The 21,758-nt window shown below is 40.9% G+C and overlaps 1 protein-coding gene across 5 annotated transcripts in view; it reads left to right on the plus strand.

The window, feature by feature from the left end:
* The window catches only part of HOOK3 (hook microtubule tethering protein 3), a 1,188,278-nt gene that overhangs the window by 926,915 nt on the left and 239,605 nt on the right, over positions 1-21,758 (plus strand). For all 5 annotated transcript variants that reach the window (XM_029601894.1, XM_029601878.1, XM_029601884.1 and 2 more), the window contains one exon: positions 3,041-3,123. In XM_029601894.1, the coding sequence (XP_029457754.1) occupies positions 3,041-3,123 (83 nt within the window). The remainder of the gene's footprint in view (positions 1-3,040; positions 3,124-21,758) is intronic.

The following is a 21,758-nucleotide window of genomic DNA, read 5'->3' on the forward strand; positions in this document are numbered from 1 at the left end:
TAATGGGTCACAAACACTAATAGATATTATATGCCAGAGGTGGCCAACTCCAGTCTTCAAGAGCCACAAACAGGCCAGTTTTTAGGATATCCACAATGAATATGCATGAGAAAGATTTGCATACACTGCAGGCTTTGCTTGATTTTCTTGTATTTGGTTAATTGTGTGTTATGCTTTTGTTTATCTTGTTAATTGTATTGTGGCCTTTGCAGAAGAGGTAGTTTATAAACAAGAAAATAACCCTGAACAGGATGTATGGAAGGATGAGGATAATCAGAAATCTGATTATACTTTCAAAACAACTTGTGGAATAATAATATATTGAAAATATATTATATATATATATATATATATATATATATATATATATATATATATATATATATATATATTGAAAAAAACAGTATCAGATTCCACTGAGCATGAAGGAAAACTGTGTATAATTCTTTCCTTTTGCATTTAAAGTTCTTAGCAGAAAAATGGTTGTCCTAGTCTGAAGCTTGTGATCAGTAACACTATTCTGAAGACTTTAGTCTCTGTCAGTGTTTATTCAATCATCTTGACTTCACAGCTGACTCATACAACATAAAGGCCTATCAGGTAAGCTTAGGCAGGGTGCCGGTGTGCTCATCTTGCTAATGCTTCTTTGGAGGAGCACAAGTTAAATTAAAAAAAAAAAATTGGGGTAGCTAGGAATGGGAGAGCGGAAGGGGGGTTAGGGTAGGGAGTAAGAAGCAGACTGGGAGGGAACTGGGGAAGGCTGATGATGCGTTGCCGTACAAATTTTGCTTAAGTGTGCCCCCTTGCATGCGCGCCCCCGATTTTATAACATGCGTGCACCGGTGGGTAGCGTGCACGCATGGATGCTCATGCGCGTATTTTTTAAAAATCTACACTATATGCACAATTAGGAATTTTTTGCCAGTGGATGTGATTAGGGCAGTTAGTGTAGCTGGGTTTAAAAAAGGTTTAAATAAGTTCCTGGAGGAGAAATCCATTAACTGCTATTAATCAAGTTGACTTAGGGAATAGCCACTGCTATTACTGGCATTAGTAGTATGGGATCTTCTTAGTGTTTGGGTACTTGCCAGGTACTTGTAACCTGGATTGGCCACTGTTGGAAACAGGATGCTGGGCTTGATGAATCTTCAGTCTGACCCAGTAATGCAACTACTTATGTTCTTATGTACAGGCTTGGAAGCATTTGCAATCTTATTTCTCAAAGATTTAGAATTTGTGCTCTAACTTTCTCTATGTTGCAATACTTATTTTTCTGTAGAAACATGGAACATAATTTTTCTTTAAACTATTAATGACCTTTTTGATGTTGGCGTTAGTAGCTGCTTTGAAGTTTTTTTGTTTTTTTTTTTTAACTACTTTGGGGCCAGAGAGTCTTCAGAACATCTGATAGGGAAGATACTATAACAAATTCAACAGATGAACAGATACTTTGCAAGTAAACATTTTATAATAGCATTCATTGTACACACATGTGTAGGTGTGGTATATGTTTTGAATAAATTGAGTTTTTGGATAATTTGAACAATATCTGTAATCTGTTTATTGTTCACATTTATATTTCTTCCCATCCCCATAACTTACACACATGTGTCTGTGTATATATATCTTAAATGTATATCTTTTTATACTATGAATACTATTACTAAACATTTTTATCATGCTACACAACATACACAGTGCTGTACAAACATATGAAGACTGTCCCTGCTCAATAGAGACAAACATACAGGACAAGAGACTTGGTTAAAAGAAAGTTTGTCAAGACTAAAAACAGAAAAGCAGGCATAGGATTTAAAAGCAGTTTCAAAAAGGTGGGTAGATGAGATTTAAACATGGCAAAAAAGGGAGCATGACACACCAGTTCAGGAAGACTATTCCAAGCACATGGTGCAGCCAGGTGGAAAGTACGGAATTGGCTGTCCAGGAGAAGGGCTCGGATTGGAGTGACTTATCTGACTAGCGGAGCACACGAGAAGGGGTGTAGGGAAAGGGGAGAGGTAATGAGGTGCTGCAGAGTGATTATAGGCTCTACTAATGTCTCCTGCTGGCATCCTGAGCTTATTCTGACTGTTTCTGCTTGACTTGTTGAAATCCGTTGGCAGTGAATATGGAAAGAAAGCAGAAAAAGGGAGGTGATATTACCCCTGTATAGGAACCTTGCGAGACCTCATTTGGAATACTGTGTTCATTTCTGGAGACTACACCTTCAAAAGGTTATAAACCGGTTGGAGTCTGTCCAGAGAGTGGCTACTAAAATAATCAGTGGTCTTTGTTCTAAAGCATATGGGGATAGAAAATAAGTAAAGATTCATAGTGCACTCGAGGAAAGGCGACATAGGGGAAATATGATAGAGACATTTAAATATCTCAAAGGTTTCCATACGCAGGAAGCGAGCTTCTTTCAACAAAAAGAAGACTCTAGAACAAGTCATGGGATTTGCACCCTCTTACTCAATGTAATTTCTTGTTTCTTAATTTTCCTGTTCGATGTAATTTCCAACTTTGGTTCTATGTAAACCAACGTGATATGTACCAGTACATGAACATCGGTATATAAAAGCTCTTAAATAAATAAATGAGGGTGAAAGGGGGTAGACTCAGGAGTAATCTTAGAAAATATTTCTTTACAGAGAGAATAGTGAATGCATAGAATGGCCTCCTAGTGGAGGTAATGGAGACAAAAACTATCTAAATTCAAGAAAGCAAGGATAAATAAGGGAGATCTCTGAGGGAAGTAAACTGTAAGGGCTGCATAAATTGAATAGATGAGTAGACTAGATACATGATATCGTCTTTTCCTATCGTCTTGTTTCTGTGATGAACCTGCTGCATACGACGTTCTGCAGAGCCAACACTGAAAATTTCTCCTCTAGGCATAATAGGAAATTGGTTTAAAAAAATATTTTTCTGGTCTTTTCAGTACCTGTATTTATAGTATTCACAGTTTGATTCAATGTGCATGCAGGAAAGGTAGGAGAGCTCTAGTAACTCCTCCTTTATTTTTACATTCTGCAAACAGGGAGAAGTTGCATGAAGCTAAAAATGAGCTGCAAAAGAAAAGTGCCATTATTGAAGATTTGACACCAAGATGCAACAATAGCTGTGAGTTTTTTTTACTTCTGTGCATATAGGAAAGATATTTATTTTTAGATGGGATAAGTTTTAGAGGATTACCTCTAAGAGTCAGTGAGTTAAAAACAGAATAACAAGATACATATCAGAGAGGTAATGAAATGAAAAATATATTAACCATGGTCTTCTTTCAGAGACAAACCTTGAACCATAGCCAGTTAAAGCAAATTCTTTACTGGCTATGGTAACTGCTTCACACAGTATTTACAAAAGGTTTAACATCTATTAGTATAGTATTTCCCCACTCTCCCCTGGAGGCACACCTAGCCAGTCAGGTTTTCAGGATTGCCACAATGAAGACCGAGTTGCATAAATTGGAGACACGGTGTATCCAAATCTATCTCATACATATTCATCATGAATATCCTGAAGACCACACCAGTTTACATGTACCTCTAGGAGAGAATTGGGAAACACTGCTTTAGTAAATAACATGTTAACGGCAGTGCACTAGCATGCATTAATGTGCAATAATGCATGCTTTTAATGCACGTTGTTAAGACGCAATGGGCCAGATTTTAAAAGCCCTGCACGCGCCGAGCCTATGTCCCAGGGCTTGAAAAAAGGGGCATGGTGTGGGTGGGGCGGGGCCAGAGCCTCCAGGTACATCGGCCATTTGCCGCTGTGCCCATTTGCCGCTGTGCCCATTTGCCGCTGCGCAACTTATAGGATAAAGGTAAGGGGGGGGTTAGGTAGGGCTGGGGGGCGGGTTAGGTGGTGGGGCAAAAGGAAAGTTCCCTCCGAGGCCGCTCCAATTTCGGAGGGAACGGGGAAAGCCATCGGGGCTCCCCTAGGGCTCGGCGTACACAAGTGTGCACCCCCTTGTGTGCGCCAATCCCGAATTTTATAATATGCGCGCGGCTGCGCGCGCATGTTATAAAATCGGGCATAGATTTATGTGCGCAGGGTTGCACGCACAAATCTACGCCTGCGCTGTTAGAAAATCTGGCCCAATGTGTATTAATAAAATGGTCAGTATTGTGAAGCTGTCTGATTGACCGAGAAACAATCTTCTAGTCATATGTACATATATTTGGAACCAAGCAATAGTCAAATTTTGATTCATTAGCATACCCCATAGCCATACCTATTAGTAAAAGTATCTCAGACAATCGTAGAAATGTCAACTTTTACAACACAGCAACTAGACACAAACTGAAATGAGAACAACTCCTTCTTTTCTCTTTTTTTCAAATTTTATTTTGATATTTCACTATTTTTAGACTTTTCAGGAGATGTAGGCCATTTGAAGGTATGCTGAATACCTGTGAGCCCTCTCTAAATTGTTATACTGAAGTTGTTTCCTAACAAACTAATAGGCTGAGTCACAAGCCTTTTTTTTTTATTCATTCAGTTCTTATGGGAAAAAACCTTGATGAATCAGGCTCCAAGTAGTTTTTAGATCATGATATCTCAGGAACTATGTCTCACAAATAGTTTATATATTGAGCTCCCAGATTATATGTTTGAAAATTAGTTTGTTTCACATATTTCAAAGTTTTAATTTCAGTACAAAGAAAAAAAATGTATGTATTTGAGTGTTTTAGAAGGAACTGACTGAGGGAATGCAGACACATCATCAGGTTGAAAACAGGAAACATCTTTTAAAAATCTTTTTTTTGGGCATTAAAGGGCCATGCTAAAGGGCAGCCTAATCCTTCCTCTCTGATTCCCTGGGGCAACTTCTTATCTAGTTTTGCTGCCATCTACCATTCCTCAAATGTAAGCATACTCTTCATTTTTTGTTCACCTGGGGTGCTGCCTTGCCATTCCCTTGACATGGGGAGCCCAGTTTCAGAGGTTTTGACTGGCAAAAATAGCCTTCAGAGGTGGTCAGCCCTGTTGGGAATGCCTTGTTTAGTGTGGAGCTTTTAAAGAGCCACGCTGCTTTGTGTGTGTTCTCCACAGGAGTGTATGATGAGCTCTTTTCCTGCGCATGATCGTCTGATTAGAAGGTATGGGATTGAGGTGGTTAAGGGAGGCAAGCCAGCAACTCTGCAGTGTGGAGGTAGGCTGTGCCAATAGTACGGTGCACATGGTCGGTTTGAATGCTATGGGAAGAAACTTGGGCCCATGGTGTATGCTGTGTGGGAGGCCCTTAATCATTGACTGCCTTGCCTGTAGATCGGGAGATGAAGAGAGAACAGGAATACAGCTCCACTGTATTGACATATTCTGTATTGCAGCTGGGAGGATACATTTTATTTTCCTTTCTGGCAGAAGGGAGCATTTATCAGCACATGTGCTTCTTGTATTCTCTTATCTCTGCAACCTTTCCTAATTCCAGCATGGTTGTCCTTTAGAAAAGGATTTAAATCAGTGTTCTGGGTGGCCTACTCTATTTGTTCTATTACTTTCCCAGGCCACAGGGTACATTTTTTTGAATATCTCTTCTTTTTTTGTGTGATTGTAATGATGGATCAGAAGCACACCTATACTGGGAATCTTGCAAAGTTTAATAGAGAATTAACTCTTCCTCAGGCTAGAAAGACTCTTCTGAAGGGCCTAGAATTAAAGTGTTGTCTGGCACCCTGCAGAGTCCTGACATCACAGTTGCTGAAGCTCTTCTCTCTAATCTGGTCAGAGACATTTAAGATGCTCTGTTCAGATGTGAGTAATACCATCAAATGGCCTTAAAGTGAAATTAAATACCTAAAGGAGAGGGATCTCTCAAACAGTCCAATGCAATATCATGCGCTGGCTACAGTGCATGGCTCAGCATGTGATTGGATGCGCGTTTTGGACGCACGATCATAACACCCAATGCAAACGTTTTCGCCCCCTTCTGTGTTGAGAGACAAAGGAATATGTTATTGTTGAGGCTTTCCCTTCTCACTGCATTTCACATGGGAAGACAGAGACTATCAGATCACAGGAATGTAAGGAGATTTTGAACTTACTGGCAGGAGGTGAAAATCCAGAAGAGGTCCTCCTTCCCTGGTTGAGGCTAAATGGTTGGAGGCTTCCCCAACTTCAGAGCAGTCAGATGAGGAGATGGACCAGTCAACACCTGGATAATATTTGTTTTGTTGTGATGCTATTTTTCAAATTGAATCGTTTTGCTCTGATTTATTTAGTTCAATAAATGCATTTCAAGGAGGAAAAAATATATATATCCTCTTTTTACGTTGCTTCTTATGTCAAGAAGGGAGGAATAAGTATACTTCTTGATAAGCATTTTTCTTTTGTACTTAGTAAAATACATAAGGATCTGAGGGGATGTTATATTTTTATTAAAGATAGGATGACAAGGTGCTGCATAACGTTGGCATCCGTTTTCTCCCGAAATGTTAACCAGATTTCTCTTACCTTGGTATGCATTTCTGAGCTTTTTTCCTTTTTCTGAGGGAAGCGTGTTTGTTAGGGGCAGTTTAATTTAGTTCTTTCTCCTGGGTTAGGTTAGATAACACTGGGTCAGTATCTAAGGATATGTGGTATAAGGACAAGCAGTTTGTGCAGTTGCTAGATGAGCATGGTTTTTTTTTGTATCTTGGAGATACATACATCTGAGCAGTAGAGTATTCTTCTTTTCTAACCCTCATAATTTGTATTTGATGATTGATTTTATATTTATGGATAAAAGGTAATTGGGATCGCTTAGTTCTTTTTTTTTTTTTTTTTTTTTTATTTATGCTTATTCAAAAACAAATGCATACAACTATTTGTTTACAACATTCAATTGTCCTAATTGTCAATCAAACAATTTCACTTATACAAGTGAATATAAAATATAGGAAAAAAAAGTACAATTGAAAACTCAAGGCAATATGCAGAAGGATAAATATTAAGGAAAAAAAGAGCGGTATAAGGAAAACAGAGAGGAGTGTTACTCCTCCTTATACAATTGAAAAGAGTGACATCTAGATATCTCCACTTGCATCAAGCCCCAATACTGCAGACTCTTGGGGATGGGAGTCAAGAAAAGCTCTAAGTTGTGACAATTCAAAAAAGACATATTTTTTATTTTTATAGGCAATTTCACATTTGCAAGGAAATTTTAATAGCATTTTCCCACCCTTAGATTCTACTTCTGCTCTCATATCGAGGAATTTTCTTCTTCTATCCTGTGTCATTCTACAAAAATCAGGATAAACTCATATTTTATCACCATGGAACAGGGCAAGGAGATTCCTCATTATAGAGCCTAAAAACAGTCTCCCTGTCTGATGCAAAGGTGAATGTTACCTGTAATGTAGATCTAACCGTTATTATAGTCTCAACAGAGGACTCCACCAATTGAGATAAATTTAACTGTTCAACTGATTGACTCTTATGAACTAATTTATCTTTGGGTAACACATAATAAATCTTAGATACAACTGGCAGTGTTTGTTCTTGCATTTTCAATATATGCACAATATATTCTTTAAACATATAAGCTGAGATCAGATCCTGTCTTGGAAAATTAAGTATTCTTAAATTTAAATATTTCAATGAATTCTCAATTCCTTCAAATTTCTTCTCGAATAAAATCTCTGCCTTAGCAAATTTTGCTGCCAGGTTTCTAATTTACCCACTTTAATCCCCATTTGATCGATCTTTTCTTTATTTTTATCAATAATAACTTCAATATTATTGAAACGTTGATTTGAATCTACAGTCAATCTTGTTAAATTAATAATTGCGCCTTCTAAAGATTTTATTGCGGTCCATAGTGAGTCCATCGTGATTTCTGCTGGTGTATCCAAGGGAAAGACACACCCTTTAGCTGTTCCTGTATCCATCTTCCCCTCTGCAGTTGGGGTTCCCTCTCCTTTCCCCTCTGTTATTATTCCTAATTTAAGAAAATCTGAAGAAATAAGTTGAGGTGGAGGGGGAATGCTTGGTGCCCCAGGACTCAACGATGTTTCAGCCATGGGGTCTGATATCCGCTCCATATCAGCACCCTCAGCGGCTGCTACTTCTGGTATCATTCTAGATGGTGGTGTGAAAAAGGCTGGTATCTGCAATTGAATAGGCTCTGATAAGGGAAGAAGAAGAAACCATCTCCCTTATTTTTGCCTTTCGCTTTGTGTGAGGCATTTATCAACCAAACCAAATTGCAAACACTTCTTTCCATTTCACTCTAGTTATAATCTCTACTATCCTCCTGCATGAAGGCTGAAGTCTTAGATGAAACTTCCCCAAAATGAAAGTTATCTGTCAAAGCCACGCACCCCTTTGGAGCGCGCGGCTTAGGCTGTGTGCTGCAGGGGGGAGCCGGCTTTGAAGCTCCAGCCGGTCCCTCCCCCCGATGATGACAGAGACCAGGAAGTGCCGAAAAAGAAAACTTTACCAGGGCCGGCAAGGCTCCTCCTTACCCCGGTCAGATAGCTGGTAGGGAAACAATCCTTCCTGCGTTCTTCAACCTCCGGGATCGCTTAGTTCTGCTGAAGTGGGTGTTATAGAATGGTCTAAATATGCTCCAGTTACACTGCAATGTTTTTTGTTTGTTTGTTTTTAGATATTAGAGATCATTCTTTGTGGAGGTGGAAGCTGGATGATTGCCTGTTGAGAGTCAAGAAAGTATGCCCTTCTGTTAGGGATGCCATAGAGGAATTTTATTATTTGAATAACAAGGTGTCTGGGACTACTTTGTGGGAGGCTGCTAAGGCAACTATTAGAGGGAAGCTAATAGCTTTGATTATTGCTAGGAGGTGTTCATTTAGACTTTTAGAAGAAAAGCCAGGTCGGATATAAGAAAGGCCAAGGCTGCTAACCAGGGATATCATTCCTCTATGCGAAATGTGGTTTTGAATAGAAAAACTATATTGAAGTCTGTTGTTGTGCAGAAAGTTAAACAGGTGTTCCGTGATGAGGAAAATAAGGCAGATAAATTGGTAGTGCAAGCCGTGGCCTTCAATTTGTAGGCCAACATGAATAAAGAGATCGGGATGCCTTCCAGTGAAGTTTCTTGCAATGTTATGAAAATGTGATTTGTTTAGGGAATTTTATATTACTTTGTATACTGCAGGATCTGCCAGTCCCCTTGATGGGCAGGAAGAGAGGCAGAAAAACACTCCCTCCCAGATGTTAGAAAATAAATGTTTTTTTCCAAACTAAATGGAAATCCTCTGCAGAGGGTTTGTTTGGCAGATCTTCCCTAAACTGACTGGACATCTTCAGCTCAAGGTTCCCCAATCCCTGGCCTTGGAAAGGCCCAGGCTTCTAGCAGGGCTCCTCTAAATAAATGTTCAAAATCCCAAAATAGTCCCAGAGCAGCCACTCTGCACCTCGTGATGAGAGTGCAGCAGCAGAGCCCTTTGTCCTGTCCTGGAAGGGTCTCTGAGGGTTTCTGAGACTCCAGGTAGGTCAAAATCCAACTTAGGAAAAATACAACCTCTCACTCTGATTTCCAAATAATACTGCCCCCAGAGCCTATGGCAGAGCTCTGCTATAAAACCTCAGTATCAAGGATATCCATTACAGCTCCACCAATGGGAAATGCTGTTCATGAATGGATACTCCCCTAACTCTCTAACTGCATTAGGCCATTTAGGGACCTATTAGTAACGCAAGAAGTGGTCTGGGTTACTTGGATCTGATGCTGCTTTGGAGGAGAAAGGTCACCTGGAAGGAGAGCATCAAATTGGTAAGGCAGGAAGCAATCTTGTAGCTAGGCCCTGCACTCAAGGTGATGTAATATCCTCTTGCACTAAAGATGTCTCCAGGGGCACATGCCAAGGAGGGGAAGGGTTAGGACGGCCATTTTAGTTGGTGATTCAATTAATAGGGCGGTATATAGCTGTGTGGCTAGAGGACAAGAAGATCACTTGATAACTTGCCTACCTGGTGTAAAGGTGGCGCACCTCATGCATCACTTAGATAGGATTTTGATAGTGCTGAGGAGGAACAGACTATCTTGGTGTATATGTTTAACAACGACGTAGGAAAGTGCAGGAGGGAGTTTTAGGAAGCCAAATTTAGGATTTTAGGTAGAAAGCTGAAACTCAGAACCTCTAGGGTACCTGCTCATTCTCAGAAATGCTCCATGTTCTATGTGTAGGACCCCAGAGGCAGGCAAAGCTCCAAAGTCTCAATGCGTGGATGAGACAGTAGTGCAAAGAAGAGGATTTTAGGATTGTTAGGAACTGGTTATTTTGGGGAAGAGAGGGTCTTTTCCGAAAGAATAGCCTCCACCTTAACTGGAGTTGGAACCAGGCTGCTGGCACTAACCTTGAAAAAGGAGATAGAGCAGCTTTTAAACTATATGATGGGGGAAGGCTAACAGTCGCTCAGATGCGCTTGGTTCGGAATGATGTATCTTTGAAGGATACTAAGAGAACAGGGAATTTAGAGAATCCCAGTAGTGAGGTTACAATAAATGCTAAAGTGGGAGATCACGTGATGCAGTGAAGGGATCAGACGTTCTTCCCTTCTCTGCTTCCCCCTCGCTGCTCATCTGACCCCATCTCTTCTCATTGAGGACTTGTAACTCTTTTTCTTACTCGGGCACATACCAGGGCTGCTGTCAACTATAGAAATTACTTCCCGCATGCAAAAAAATAAAGAAAAGGAATGGGAGAGAGGCCGTCCGGCTGACTCCCCTGCCGATGACGAAGACAAGGCCTCTAAAGGGGCTCAGACGACCCCATTAGCCGACATAAAATCTGTGATGCAGGAAATTCTACGTCTGGAACTCCTTGTTATCTCGGCCAAGCTTGCAGAATTATCAGCATCTTTGGCAGCTTATGATTCGCGATTTGCCGCCGCAGAGCAGCACATATCAGACATACAAGATGGCCACCAGTCCATGTTATTGGATATCTGTGACATCAGGGCTTCCCTGGCTAAGCATTCTGAGCAGCTTGAAGACCTGGAAAACAGGTCTCGTCGCTCAAACTTACGCTTTGTGGGTCTCCCCGAGGAAATAGAGGAGAGCAAGTTGGTGGGATTCCTCGAAGAGTGGCTGCCTAAATCATTGGGCCTTACATTCACCTCTGGCCCGCTCCACATTGAACTTGCCCATCGGCTGGGGCAGCCACATAAGTCTGATGACCGACCCCGTGTGGTCATAGCTAAGGTGCTTAATTTCTCCCATAAAGCTGCAATAATGGCCGCTGCTAGTGTAGGTAAATCGCTCAGCTATGACAACTATAAGATCTTTCAAGACTTCTCAGCGGCTGTGGTGCAACAGCGAAGGAAAATGGCGCCGCTCTGCTCAAAGCTATACGCTCTGGGTGAAAAAGCAGTCCTGCTTTATCCGGCTCGCATTCGTATAGCTACTAGGGATGTGCATTCGTTTTCAAAGAATGTGCAATCCGCAACACATAAGTCCCTGTTCGTTTTATTCATGGGTTCGTGAAACTCATGGCGATCCCCCACGAATGAAACATAACATATATTAGTTTCCTTCTTTTGGTTCGCAGTGATTTCTTAGCAGCCTTTTGAAATAGGAGAAAGCCATGTGGGAGTATCCATTGCACCAACCTGCCCTTTCCTGTGAGTCATAAGTGACCTCACAGCCCTGTCCTAGAGTGGGTCAGACAGGTTGGCAAGGATACCAGAATGGCAACGTATCAGAGTTAAGGATTTTTCTAATGCAGCCAATTGCTGCTCTCAGTGCTCTGTGATGCTGTTCCTGCTGACTCTGTACTATTTATACCTTAAGCATGCATGCCATGCACTTCTTTATCTGGTGTTTTCTGGGGAGGTGGCTTTACTCAGAGCCAGTCTGAGTGTCTCAAATCTGTATTCAATTTCTATTGTTGCTTGTGCTTGCTACTTTGATAGAATTTTCCATTGAAAAAGATATTTGTTCATTTGCTGCTGTGCCAGCCAGGCTTTTTTTTTCTCCACTTTTTTTTTTTTATTGAACTCAGATTGTCTCTCTGTCTCTCCCACTGAGACAAAGCAGTGGCATTTTGCTGCTGATCTTACCCCTCTGGGGTAGGTTGCAGGCAGGGTTTGGGTGGTGTGGGTGGGAGATAGTGTGAGAGTTGCAGTGGCTATCTGGGAGTTGGTATTTTCAAAGAACAAACAGCATCACTGTAGGAATTGGGCTTGCTCAGGCTTCCAGTCTTTTCTCTGTGTGTGTAGTTTTCCACACTCACATATATTGGTACAGAAGTGACCAATAAAGAAATAATTCTTCTAATTGAAATCCCTAGTAGGCAGTGACATTAAATCCATGATGTCAGGGAAAGCTAGACGTGTGTGGGATTCTCATAATCAGAAATGGAAGAAGTAATAGCTGAAGAAGGTTTAGGAGGATTAGCTAGTTCTGTCTTAGCCTCCACTTCAGTGCTGCAGGGGAGAGATGAAACTGATGATGAGGAGGAGGAAGAGCAGTCAGTGCAGGCACAGAGTGTGACTGAGGCCCCTGGCATTGCTTCTCAGGGTGTACCCACTGCTTCAACTCCAGTGCCAGCATCCACCTCCGTTGAACAGGATTGTTTTAAAATGTTAACCCTGAACTTACCCTGCTTGTTTCCTCCCCAGAAATAGACAGTGATGAGACACTTTCAATTTTAAAAGCATAGCATTCATTAAGTAGCTTAGAGATCTTATAAAAGCTGGCAGGCTTTGTTCATTTCATTGCAAGCATACACAAATCAAGATAGTGGAACAATAAGGAAAGTCAAGATTGTGTTTCCTTACGGAAGTAAAAGGAGCCCCATTTTACAGAATATACTGTTCTAGGAGCAATGCCAATTACTCAGTTTCAAAATTTGAATTACCTTTTTATAGACTGAAAAAACATGGTGCTCATAATAATTCCCCTCCCTTCACTCATCTCTTACGTCAGCTGGTCATGCGCATCTCAGACGTCACACATTCTGCTTACGTTAGTACTTTGTTTCTTGTTTAACTTTTCTCAGCGCCTTTCTTATCTCATTCCATCTCAAACCATCTCAACCCCCACACACAAAATGAGACACACTCTTGATCTCATATTCACCAATTCTTGTATTCATGTCCCTTCTCCCCCATCCTGTACCCCGGTACCGTGGTCTGACCATGCCCTCATTGAGACCCGCTTCACCCTTGACACATCTAATTCCTGCAACCCCCCTCACACCAACACCCTCCGTCTCATACCGCAAAGCCTGTACAATAGAGGAGCTCTCCACAGCCCTTTCCGACTCCCTGACCAACTTTGACCACCCAAGACATAGCTGACAAAATCAGTCCCCTCATCACTCACCAACAACGCACCCCTCAATCCAACAATAAACCCTGGTACACCACAGAATTACCCAACCTGAAACACAACCTTAGACTCAAAGAAAGAGCATGGCGTAAAGACCCCACCCCTCAGCGCTCCATCTCCTATAAATCTCTTCTACACACATACCGCCAAGCCATACAAAACACCAAACGTGATTACTACTCCTCCAAAATCCACCAATACACCTTCAACCCCAAAGCCCTTTTCTCCTACATAGCAACCCTCACCAACCCCCTTTCCCCTAATGCTATTGAAGAAGACACCAGCACGAAATGCGAAGAACTTGCTCGTTTCTTCCACAATAAAATTGCCAACATACTCCCCACCCCCCCACAACCCACCATAATCCACCATAACCCACCAACCCTCTTGACTCCATAGAACTTACCACACCTAAGGAAATTGAGGCTATCATTAAAAAATCCAAGCTCGCATCTCATCCTTCTGATACTATACCCACTAAAAATCTCATCTCCGTCCCCAATAACATTGCATCACCCCTAGCTGACCTAATCAATTGCTCCCGTTCCACAGGTTCCATCCCTGACCCTCTTAAACATGCGATAGTCAAACCCCTGCTCAAGAAGCCCTCCCTAGACCCCAAAGACACAACAAACTACCGACCCATCTCCAATCTCCCTTTCATCTCAAAAATCATGGAGAAGGTAGTCAATACACAGCTCATGACATTCCTTGAGGACTACAACATACTCCACACAGCACAGTTTGGTTTTCGCAAAAATTTGAGTACCGAAACCCTCTTCCTAACCCTTACAGACTTTCTCCTCACCGGCCTCGACCAAGGTCATAACTTCCTTATTGCCTTCGACACTATAAGCCACAACCTCCTCATTGCCCGCCTAACCGACATTGGCATTTCTGGCACTGAACTTCTATGGTTCAAATCCTATCTAACTAACAGATGCTTCTCTGTTAAACTTGGCTCCTCTGAATCCTCACGCTTCACCCTCTCACATGGTGTACCCCAGGGCTCCTCCCTTTCCTCTACACTATTTAACATATACCTCCTCCCCCTCTGTCATCTTCTAACAGATCTTGGACTCAAATTCTATATCTACGCAGATGACATCCAAATCGTCATCCCCTTCCGCGACTCACTTGCTACCACTCTAAGTTTCTGGGAAAAATGCCTTTCCACTATCAACACCTTACTCACTTCAATGCAACTTGCCCTCAACTCTGCCAAAACTGAGCTACTCCTCATACATAACCACCAAACCTTTAAGCTGGCCACACCCACTGACTCTCTGACCACGTCCCTCCTCTCGCAACCCTCAGTACGGAATTTAGGGGTCCTAATCGATCCACATCTGAACCTTAAAAACCACATCACCTCTGTTATTAAGGGAGGTTTTTACAAGCTCATGGTCCTAAAAAAGCTCAAGCCACTTCTCCACACCCACGACCTCAAAACTGTTATTCATGCCACATTAACATCTAAGCTAGATTACTGCAATTCCCTGTATCTTGGCCTTCCTTCCTCCACCATCAGACCTCTTCAGATACTGCAAAATACCACAGCAAGGATCATTAGTAACACACGCAAATCTGATCATATTACCCCTATCCTTAAAGCCTACACTGGCTCCCCATCTCCTCCCGCATCTTGTTCAAAACCTTCACCATTTTACACAAACTGTCTACAACCACAACTCCTCTTGGCTTAATGAACCCCTCCAACCCACACAATCCTCCCGCCCTACCAGAACAATTCATAAATGTACCCTGCTAGTTCCCCCTCTTAAGAAAGCCCGCCTCTCAGCCACAAGGAATCGCGCCTTCTTAATTGCCGGCCCCACGCTCTGGAATGACCTACCGCCCAATCTTCGCATGGAACCCTGCCCTTTCAAATTTAGAAAACAGCGAAAAATGTGGCTCTTTCATCAAGCCTTCCCGGATTAACATCCTTGCCACTTCGGCTATTCTTACGACCCCCCCGGTAATCTTCATAACCCATGCATATTCTATAATTGCTATCATGACCCACCGAATCCCGGTATCATTTATATTCTGTACTCGTGCACCTCTTGTATACTTTGTACTCCTGCACCTTATTTAACCATATATATTTTGTACACTTGCACCCTATTTAACCATATGTTACCGTTCCTCTCGTTTTGCTCCTTCTCTCTAATTTGTTGGGGTAACTTCCGACCCCCAGTTTCTCTTAATTCTCCCCGACCCTCCCCCTGTTATTTGTACTTTCCACCTTTTGTTATTATGTAAACCGATATGATGTGTACTTTAATGTCGGTATAGAAAAGCTGTTAAATAAAATTCATTTCTGCACTCACATTCCATTTTCAGCCTCAATTGTTATGTTTCTGGGCAGAATATTTTCCCTTCAGGCCTTGTTATTTCAATTACTAGTCAACATGAGGTAGATTTTTCTTAAAGCAGCCATTAACAAATAACCTAAATCTCTACATTCCCCTCTTGATGATTGCGGACAGTCATCACACTCAGGGCCATGCAACTGTCTTAGGTTGTCTTGTCCTTTTACAATAACAAATACTTTGCATTGGGATACATATGGCTGTGATAATTCATTACTAGTTTTGTTAAAAGCATATTCAAATTCATAAACCATAATTTCTAAAAAAAAAATAAATAAAAAATGGCTTGTAAGCACTGTATTTTCTTGTACCATAAATTGGAAAAGGAATCCCTGTAACTAATAGAATGATACCTATAATGGCTAATAGGGAGGTTTTGAAAGAATTAAGGAAATCTAATGACTGTTGCAATTCTCTCTGCAATCAGAAATAAGCAGAATAAACATTTGGAACTACAGACAAATTCAGATAATGTGTGTGTAGGGTAAAATACTTGCACTGAAGTGCTCTGTATGCTTTGGGTCCACATATAAAATAATGTCTTTGTAGGGCTACTAAATCACCTGGGCAAATCAGGTAATTGTAAAAGGTTTTAGGACCATCCTGCACAAGAAAGTGAAGAAAGTAAAATATAACAAGAAATAAGAGGAAAATAATTATATACCCCTCTTGAACCCTATATGTGATCAGACTAACTTTAAAATGCTGCAAAACACTTGGGATGTAGGGTCTAATAAAAGCTGCATTAATTCAGACGGTATCAAGAATTTGGAAATCTAAATAATGGCATCTGCAAATAGATACCTAACCAGATATTGACTAGGACATAAAACAAGGAAAACAGAATCTAGGTAAAGCATAGAACAAAACAAACAAATAGAAATTCAGGCATGAAATTACACATAGGGGATTCTGTAACAGGAGCACATGGCTCTGCATATTTGGGTTTGCACAACGGTATTCTGAAAAATCATAATATCTGAGTTGCTGCAGGCATGAGCAAAGGCATGGGAGACAGAAACATAGCAATAACTATAGGGCAAAAAATTACAAAACTTACAAGGTCTCGCAAATGACTGCTTAAACTAGAGAAGCAGGAAAAGTGTGTCCCACCAATGCCGTTAATCCTCACTCAAAATATTCTAAACTGTTTAAATTAGTGCAGAAGCCACCTAGTGCTGCAAGCATATAATATAAGCCATGTCTGTTATACATAGAAACAATAGTAAGTCAACAGTTTGTTGCAAAGGATGGAAAGGGCTTGATGGGATGATTTACAGTTCTCCCAGTATGGTGTATTTCTTTCGCTTGTCATCGGGCATAAGTTAGATGTGTATGTTTATGGATCAAAAACAGCATTCTTCAGGTGTTGAAAAATGTTTGGATCTATCTAGGGTAAAATAAAAGTCAGAATTAAAATAAATCTGTTTAAAAAGAAAAAGAAAATACACTGGGAAAAATGTCAGCTTCACATCTTTCATGGTAGGAAGGCTGTCAATCCGGAAAATATGAAATCTGGCTATGTAAAGAAAAATACTAAAGTAGGCCATGTACCTCACATGATGCCTAATCTTGCCTGTGGCTCCGTTAGGTCTTAACTTATACCCCTATTTGGATGGCTAGTGCTATTTTTTTCAATTTTTTTGCTTACCTCAATCCCATCATGATGGTACCGTATCTCGTCAGATCACGTTGGGGTTACTAAGAAATTTGCATTACTTGACTTTTCAGGGAGTTCAAATCATTAGGCTAGTACCATAGAAGGAAAAGAAAAGCACAAAGAAAAGAACAGAAAGGAATAGCAAGAAATTACCTGAGGTCCGCGGCATATCCAGGGAGCTGGGGGAGGAAACCAGAGGAAGTTCAGTCTGTCCATGCCCGGCAGTGCCCGAGTAACAACCGTGCTCGAGTTCAGTTGCCGTGCCTTACAGTGCCCTGCATTCTCCACCATATGTTGAATGGGATCATTTTAAAATGTTAAACCTGAACTTACCCTGCTTGTTTCCTCCCCAGAGATAGACAGTGATGAGACAGACTTTCAATTTTAAAAGCATAGCATTTATTAAGTAGCTTAGAGATCTTATAAAAGCTGGCAGGCTTTGTTCATTTCATTGCAAGCATATATAAATCAAGATAGCGGAACAATCAGGAAAGTCAAGATTGTGTTTCCTTACGAAAGTAAAAGGAGCCCCATTTTATAGAATATACTGTTCTAGGAGCAATGCCAATTACTCAGTGTTTCAAAATTTGAATTACCTTTTTATAGACTGAAAAAACATGACTCTCATAATAATTCCCCTCCCTTCACTCATCTCTTACGTCAGCTGGTCATGCACATCTCAGACGTCACACATTCTGCTTACGTTAGTACTTTGTTTCTTGTTTAACTTTTCTTGGCGCCTTTCTTATCTCATTCATTTCTGCACTCACATTCCATTCTCAGCCTCAGTTGTTCTGTCTCTGGGCAGAATAATTTCCCTTCAGGCCTTGTTATTTCAATTACTAGTCAACATGAGGTAGATTTTTCTTAAAGCAGCCATTAACAAATAAACTAAATCTCTACACCCCGAAGGCTACAGAGAAGGGATCACGAAAGAAATCTGTGATCTGGAGCCACTTTAAAGTAACGGAGGACCCACGTTTTGCTCAGTGTAATTACTGTGCCAGGGCTATTAGCAGAGGCAAACAAATGGGACATCTAACTAATTTTGGCATGATGCATCATATGCAGAAGCAACATATGCAGAAGCAACACCCAACAGTACTGCCATCTGGGAATTGTGGCAGTTCCAGGCAGCGTAAAGTGGTTGAAAAGAAGCAGTCATCCCACACTAGCAGCCCCCTGCTATGAATGGCAAGATGAATAAAAGCAAAGCCTTGCAGCAGCTCCAACTGCCTCATATGCTCCAGATAATATCCAATATCCAGATAATATCCAATATCCAAGATTTTAAGAATCAATCGTCTCAGTTAACAGAACGCTTTATAGCTCGGGGGTATAAACCCAGTGTAGTCAAGAAGGCTTATAAGATAGCGTTATTTTCAAATAGAGAGAATCTTTTGATTCAAAGTAAGAAAACTAGTTTATCTAGAGTAGTTTGTGCTATTTCTTATTCTTCGAGAACTGTTCAGATTAAGCAGTGCATTTTAAATCATTGGCATATGTTGTCATCGGCAGCTACATTTTCAGAAAGACCAATTTTTGCAATCAAAAGACGTCAAAACTTAGGGAATCTTCTGAAAAAATCTAAGGCAATGATAATTAATGATGATGATCTGGGTCAAGTTTGCTGTGGTGCATGTTCCATTTGTAAACATGTGTTACAAATTAAAGAATTTAAGCATCCTTGTTTACGTTTTCCTTATAAATTATGTGGACGATTTTCTTATGATTCCAGTGGGGTCATTTATATAATAAGATGTCCGTGTAATTTGTTATATATTGGACAAACTTGTAGAACAATACGAGTAAGTATTGTAGAGCATCGAAGCAGAATCATGGCCGGTAAGGTATCGGCGCCCCTTCTGGAACATTGGATGCAAGAGAGACATACGATAGAAGACTTAAAGTTTTTTGTTTTGAAAAAAGTTGAGTTGACGTTAGGAGGTGATTTGTCTGCGGTGCTACATCGCAATGAACAGCGTCTTATTTTTCAATGGGGGACGGTGGCCCCAGGTGGACTAAACGGACCCATTGAGTGGGAGGCTTATTTGAAATAAGGGTTGGATTCTTTTTCGAAGGTTTTATTGGATTGGCTGAAATAAAAAAAGTGGGAGGAGTTAAGGATATATATAGTCATAATAGGGGGTAAGATGTCATTACGTTGTTTGTGACACTTAAGGTTGGTCCGTTGAGTGAAAGCGTTTTGCGTGCTGAAGGTAAGAGGAATATCTTTCTGAAATAAGTTAGTTTATGGGTGATAAAGCTCCTTGAAATTGATACTTTGGTGGCTGTTGGTCTTGTTAATAGCAGGTATTCGGTTAACTTTGATATATATATATCTCTTGTAGGAGTCAATTATAATTTATAAACAAAAATTGGTGGTGAAAAATTGATTGAAAAGTTTATTAAGAAAAAAGGATACAGGTAAGAGATTATATATCAAGGTATGTAGTATAAATAGTTCGCTTAGATGTGTTCATGCAAATAGTAAAGTGAGAGTTGGATTTGGAAGTTATGTTTAAATTTGGATTTGGTTTTAATGGTTCATTGTAGGTTACATCCTGTAATTGTGAAACATGTCCCTGAGGAAGCCCATATTTGTTGGGTGAAACAAGGATCCGTTGTTGGACCAGTTGTATGGAGAAGGACCAGTTGTATGGAGAGGATCAGTTGTATGGAGGTGGACCATTTATATGGAGGATGATTTATATGAAGGAATAAGAATCATCATTAATCTTCATTGAGAAGAAAAGCATCTTACTCGCGTTATAAACATTGGAAACCCTGTAAAGTACAGTGATTCTATTGAAAAACAATTTGAGGCACTTGTGCACTTTTTTTCTGTAAAACATTATATAGTGTCTTTTGGATGTGGGTTTTATGGTGTGAATGGGAGTGACTGAGTTTTGTATATTTTTAGTGGTGTAAGAGTTTATATAAGCAACAATAAAAAGCAAAATTTATATATATGATATTTCTCTATGTGTATGTATATACCAGATAATATCAGCACATGTACCTGACCTCAACTGCTGTGCCTGTCTGTCCACTGTCCAGCCCTTAACGTCACTATAAGGGCCTGACCTCAAACGCTGTGCCTGCCCGTCCAGCCCTTATGTCACTACAAGGGCATGACCTCAAACGCTGTGCCTGCCTTTCCAGCCCTTATGTCACTACAAGGGCCTGACCTCAAACGCTGTGCCTGTCTGTCCAGCCCTTACGTCACTACAAGGCCTGACCTCAAATGCTGTGCCTGTTTGAGTTTATTTCTAGTATTTCTAATTTCAGTTTCATGTATTGTGCATCACTTCTTTACAGAATATTCATTTTCCTGTTTTGCAACATTTGCAATCCAGGCCATAAGAACCTGGTACTTGCCAGGTTCTTATGGCCTGGATTTGGCCACTGTTGGAAACAGGATGCTGGGCTTGATGGACCCTTGGTCTGACCCAGTATGGCATTTTCTTATGTTCTTATAAAAAGCTGACTTAAGATGTTTGCTTGGAGCTTGTATATTTCATATGCTCAATAGTTTTCATGACCTTCATAATATGGACCATTTCCCCTAAATCTTTCTTAGGTGCCAACATTAATGTTTCTAGTACTATAGAAAATTGGTGGTAATTGCACTCTAGTTCATCCTCTGTGTTCCCATATTTTACAGAGGCACTGTGTAGGGTACAAAGTCAATATATGTTGATATTGTAGATTTGGACTTGAGTAGCAGTTTCTTATTTCTGAGAGCTCTTAAAGTTCCTTTGTCATCAGCTGAAGTGCATAAGCAGTTAATAGCTTCTAGGTATTCACTAGACGCCAACAGAACCACCACACTTTTGAGGCAAACCCATTCCAGGGAGCCCTTTCCTACACAAAGGAAGGGGGAACTCTCCCCAGGTGTCGCCTATCTCTTAGCACCCGCTGACACATATTGAACCAGAACCACTGTTCACATGGAAACCTCCTCCGCCTTGGCCTTCAAAATTCTCGTTTGTATGTCTGCTATGTGCACCAGAGTTTAAAAGACCAGCGAGAGCTCACTAGACGCCAACGGAACCACCCTACTCTAGGGGCTAACCCATTCTAGGGAGCCCTTTCTTGCACAAAGGAAAGGGAACTCACCCCGGGGCCTTTAGGGAGATATATTATTTTGATTGCAGAACTGTTTCAGACCCTGGTTGTGTTATGTAACATATATGCTCCCAACAACTCTCGGCTTGAGTTTTTCCAATCTATATATAGCAAGCTGGTACCCTATATGGATTACACTCTACTTCTGGGGGGTGACTTTAATAGCCTCCGAGATTCTCAGTTGGATAGGACAGGTGCTTCTACTTCTATGCAGGCAGGGTCGTCAGGGAGGGGCATTAGTTTCCTAGAGAGCTCCTTACATTTGATGGACCCCTGGCACCCGCTGAACCCTACTGCCAGAGATTTC

This window comes from Rhinatrema bivittatum, chromosome 1 (assembly GCF_901001135.1).
Source record: "Rhinatrema bivittatum chromosome 1, aRhiBiv1.1, whole genome shotgun sequence".
Lineage (NCBI taxonomy): Eukaryota > Metazoa > Chordata > Amphibia > Gymnophiona > Rhinatrematidae > Rhinatrema > Rhinatrema bivittatum.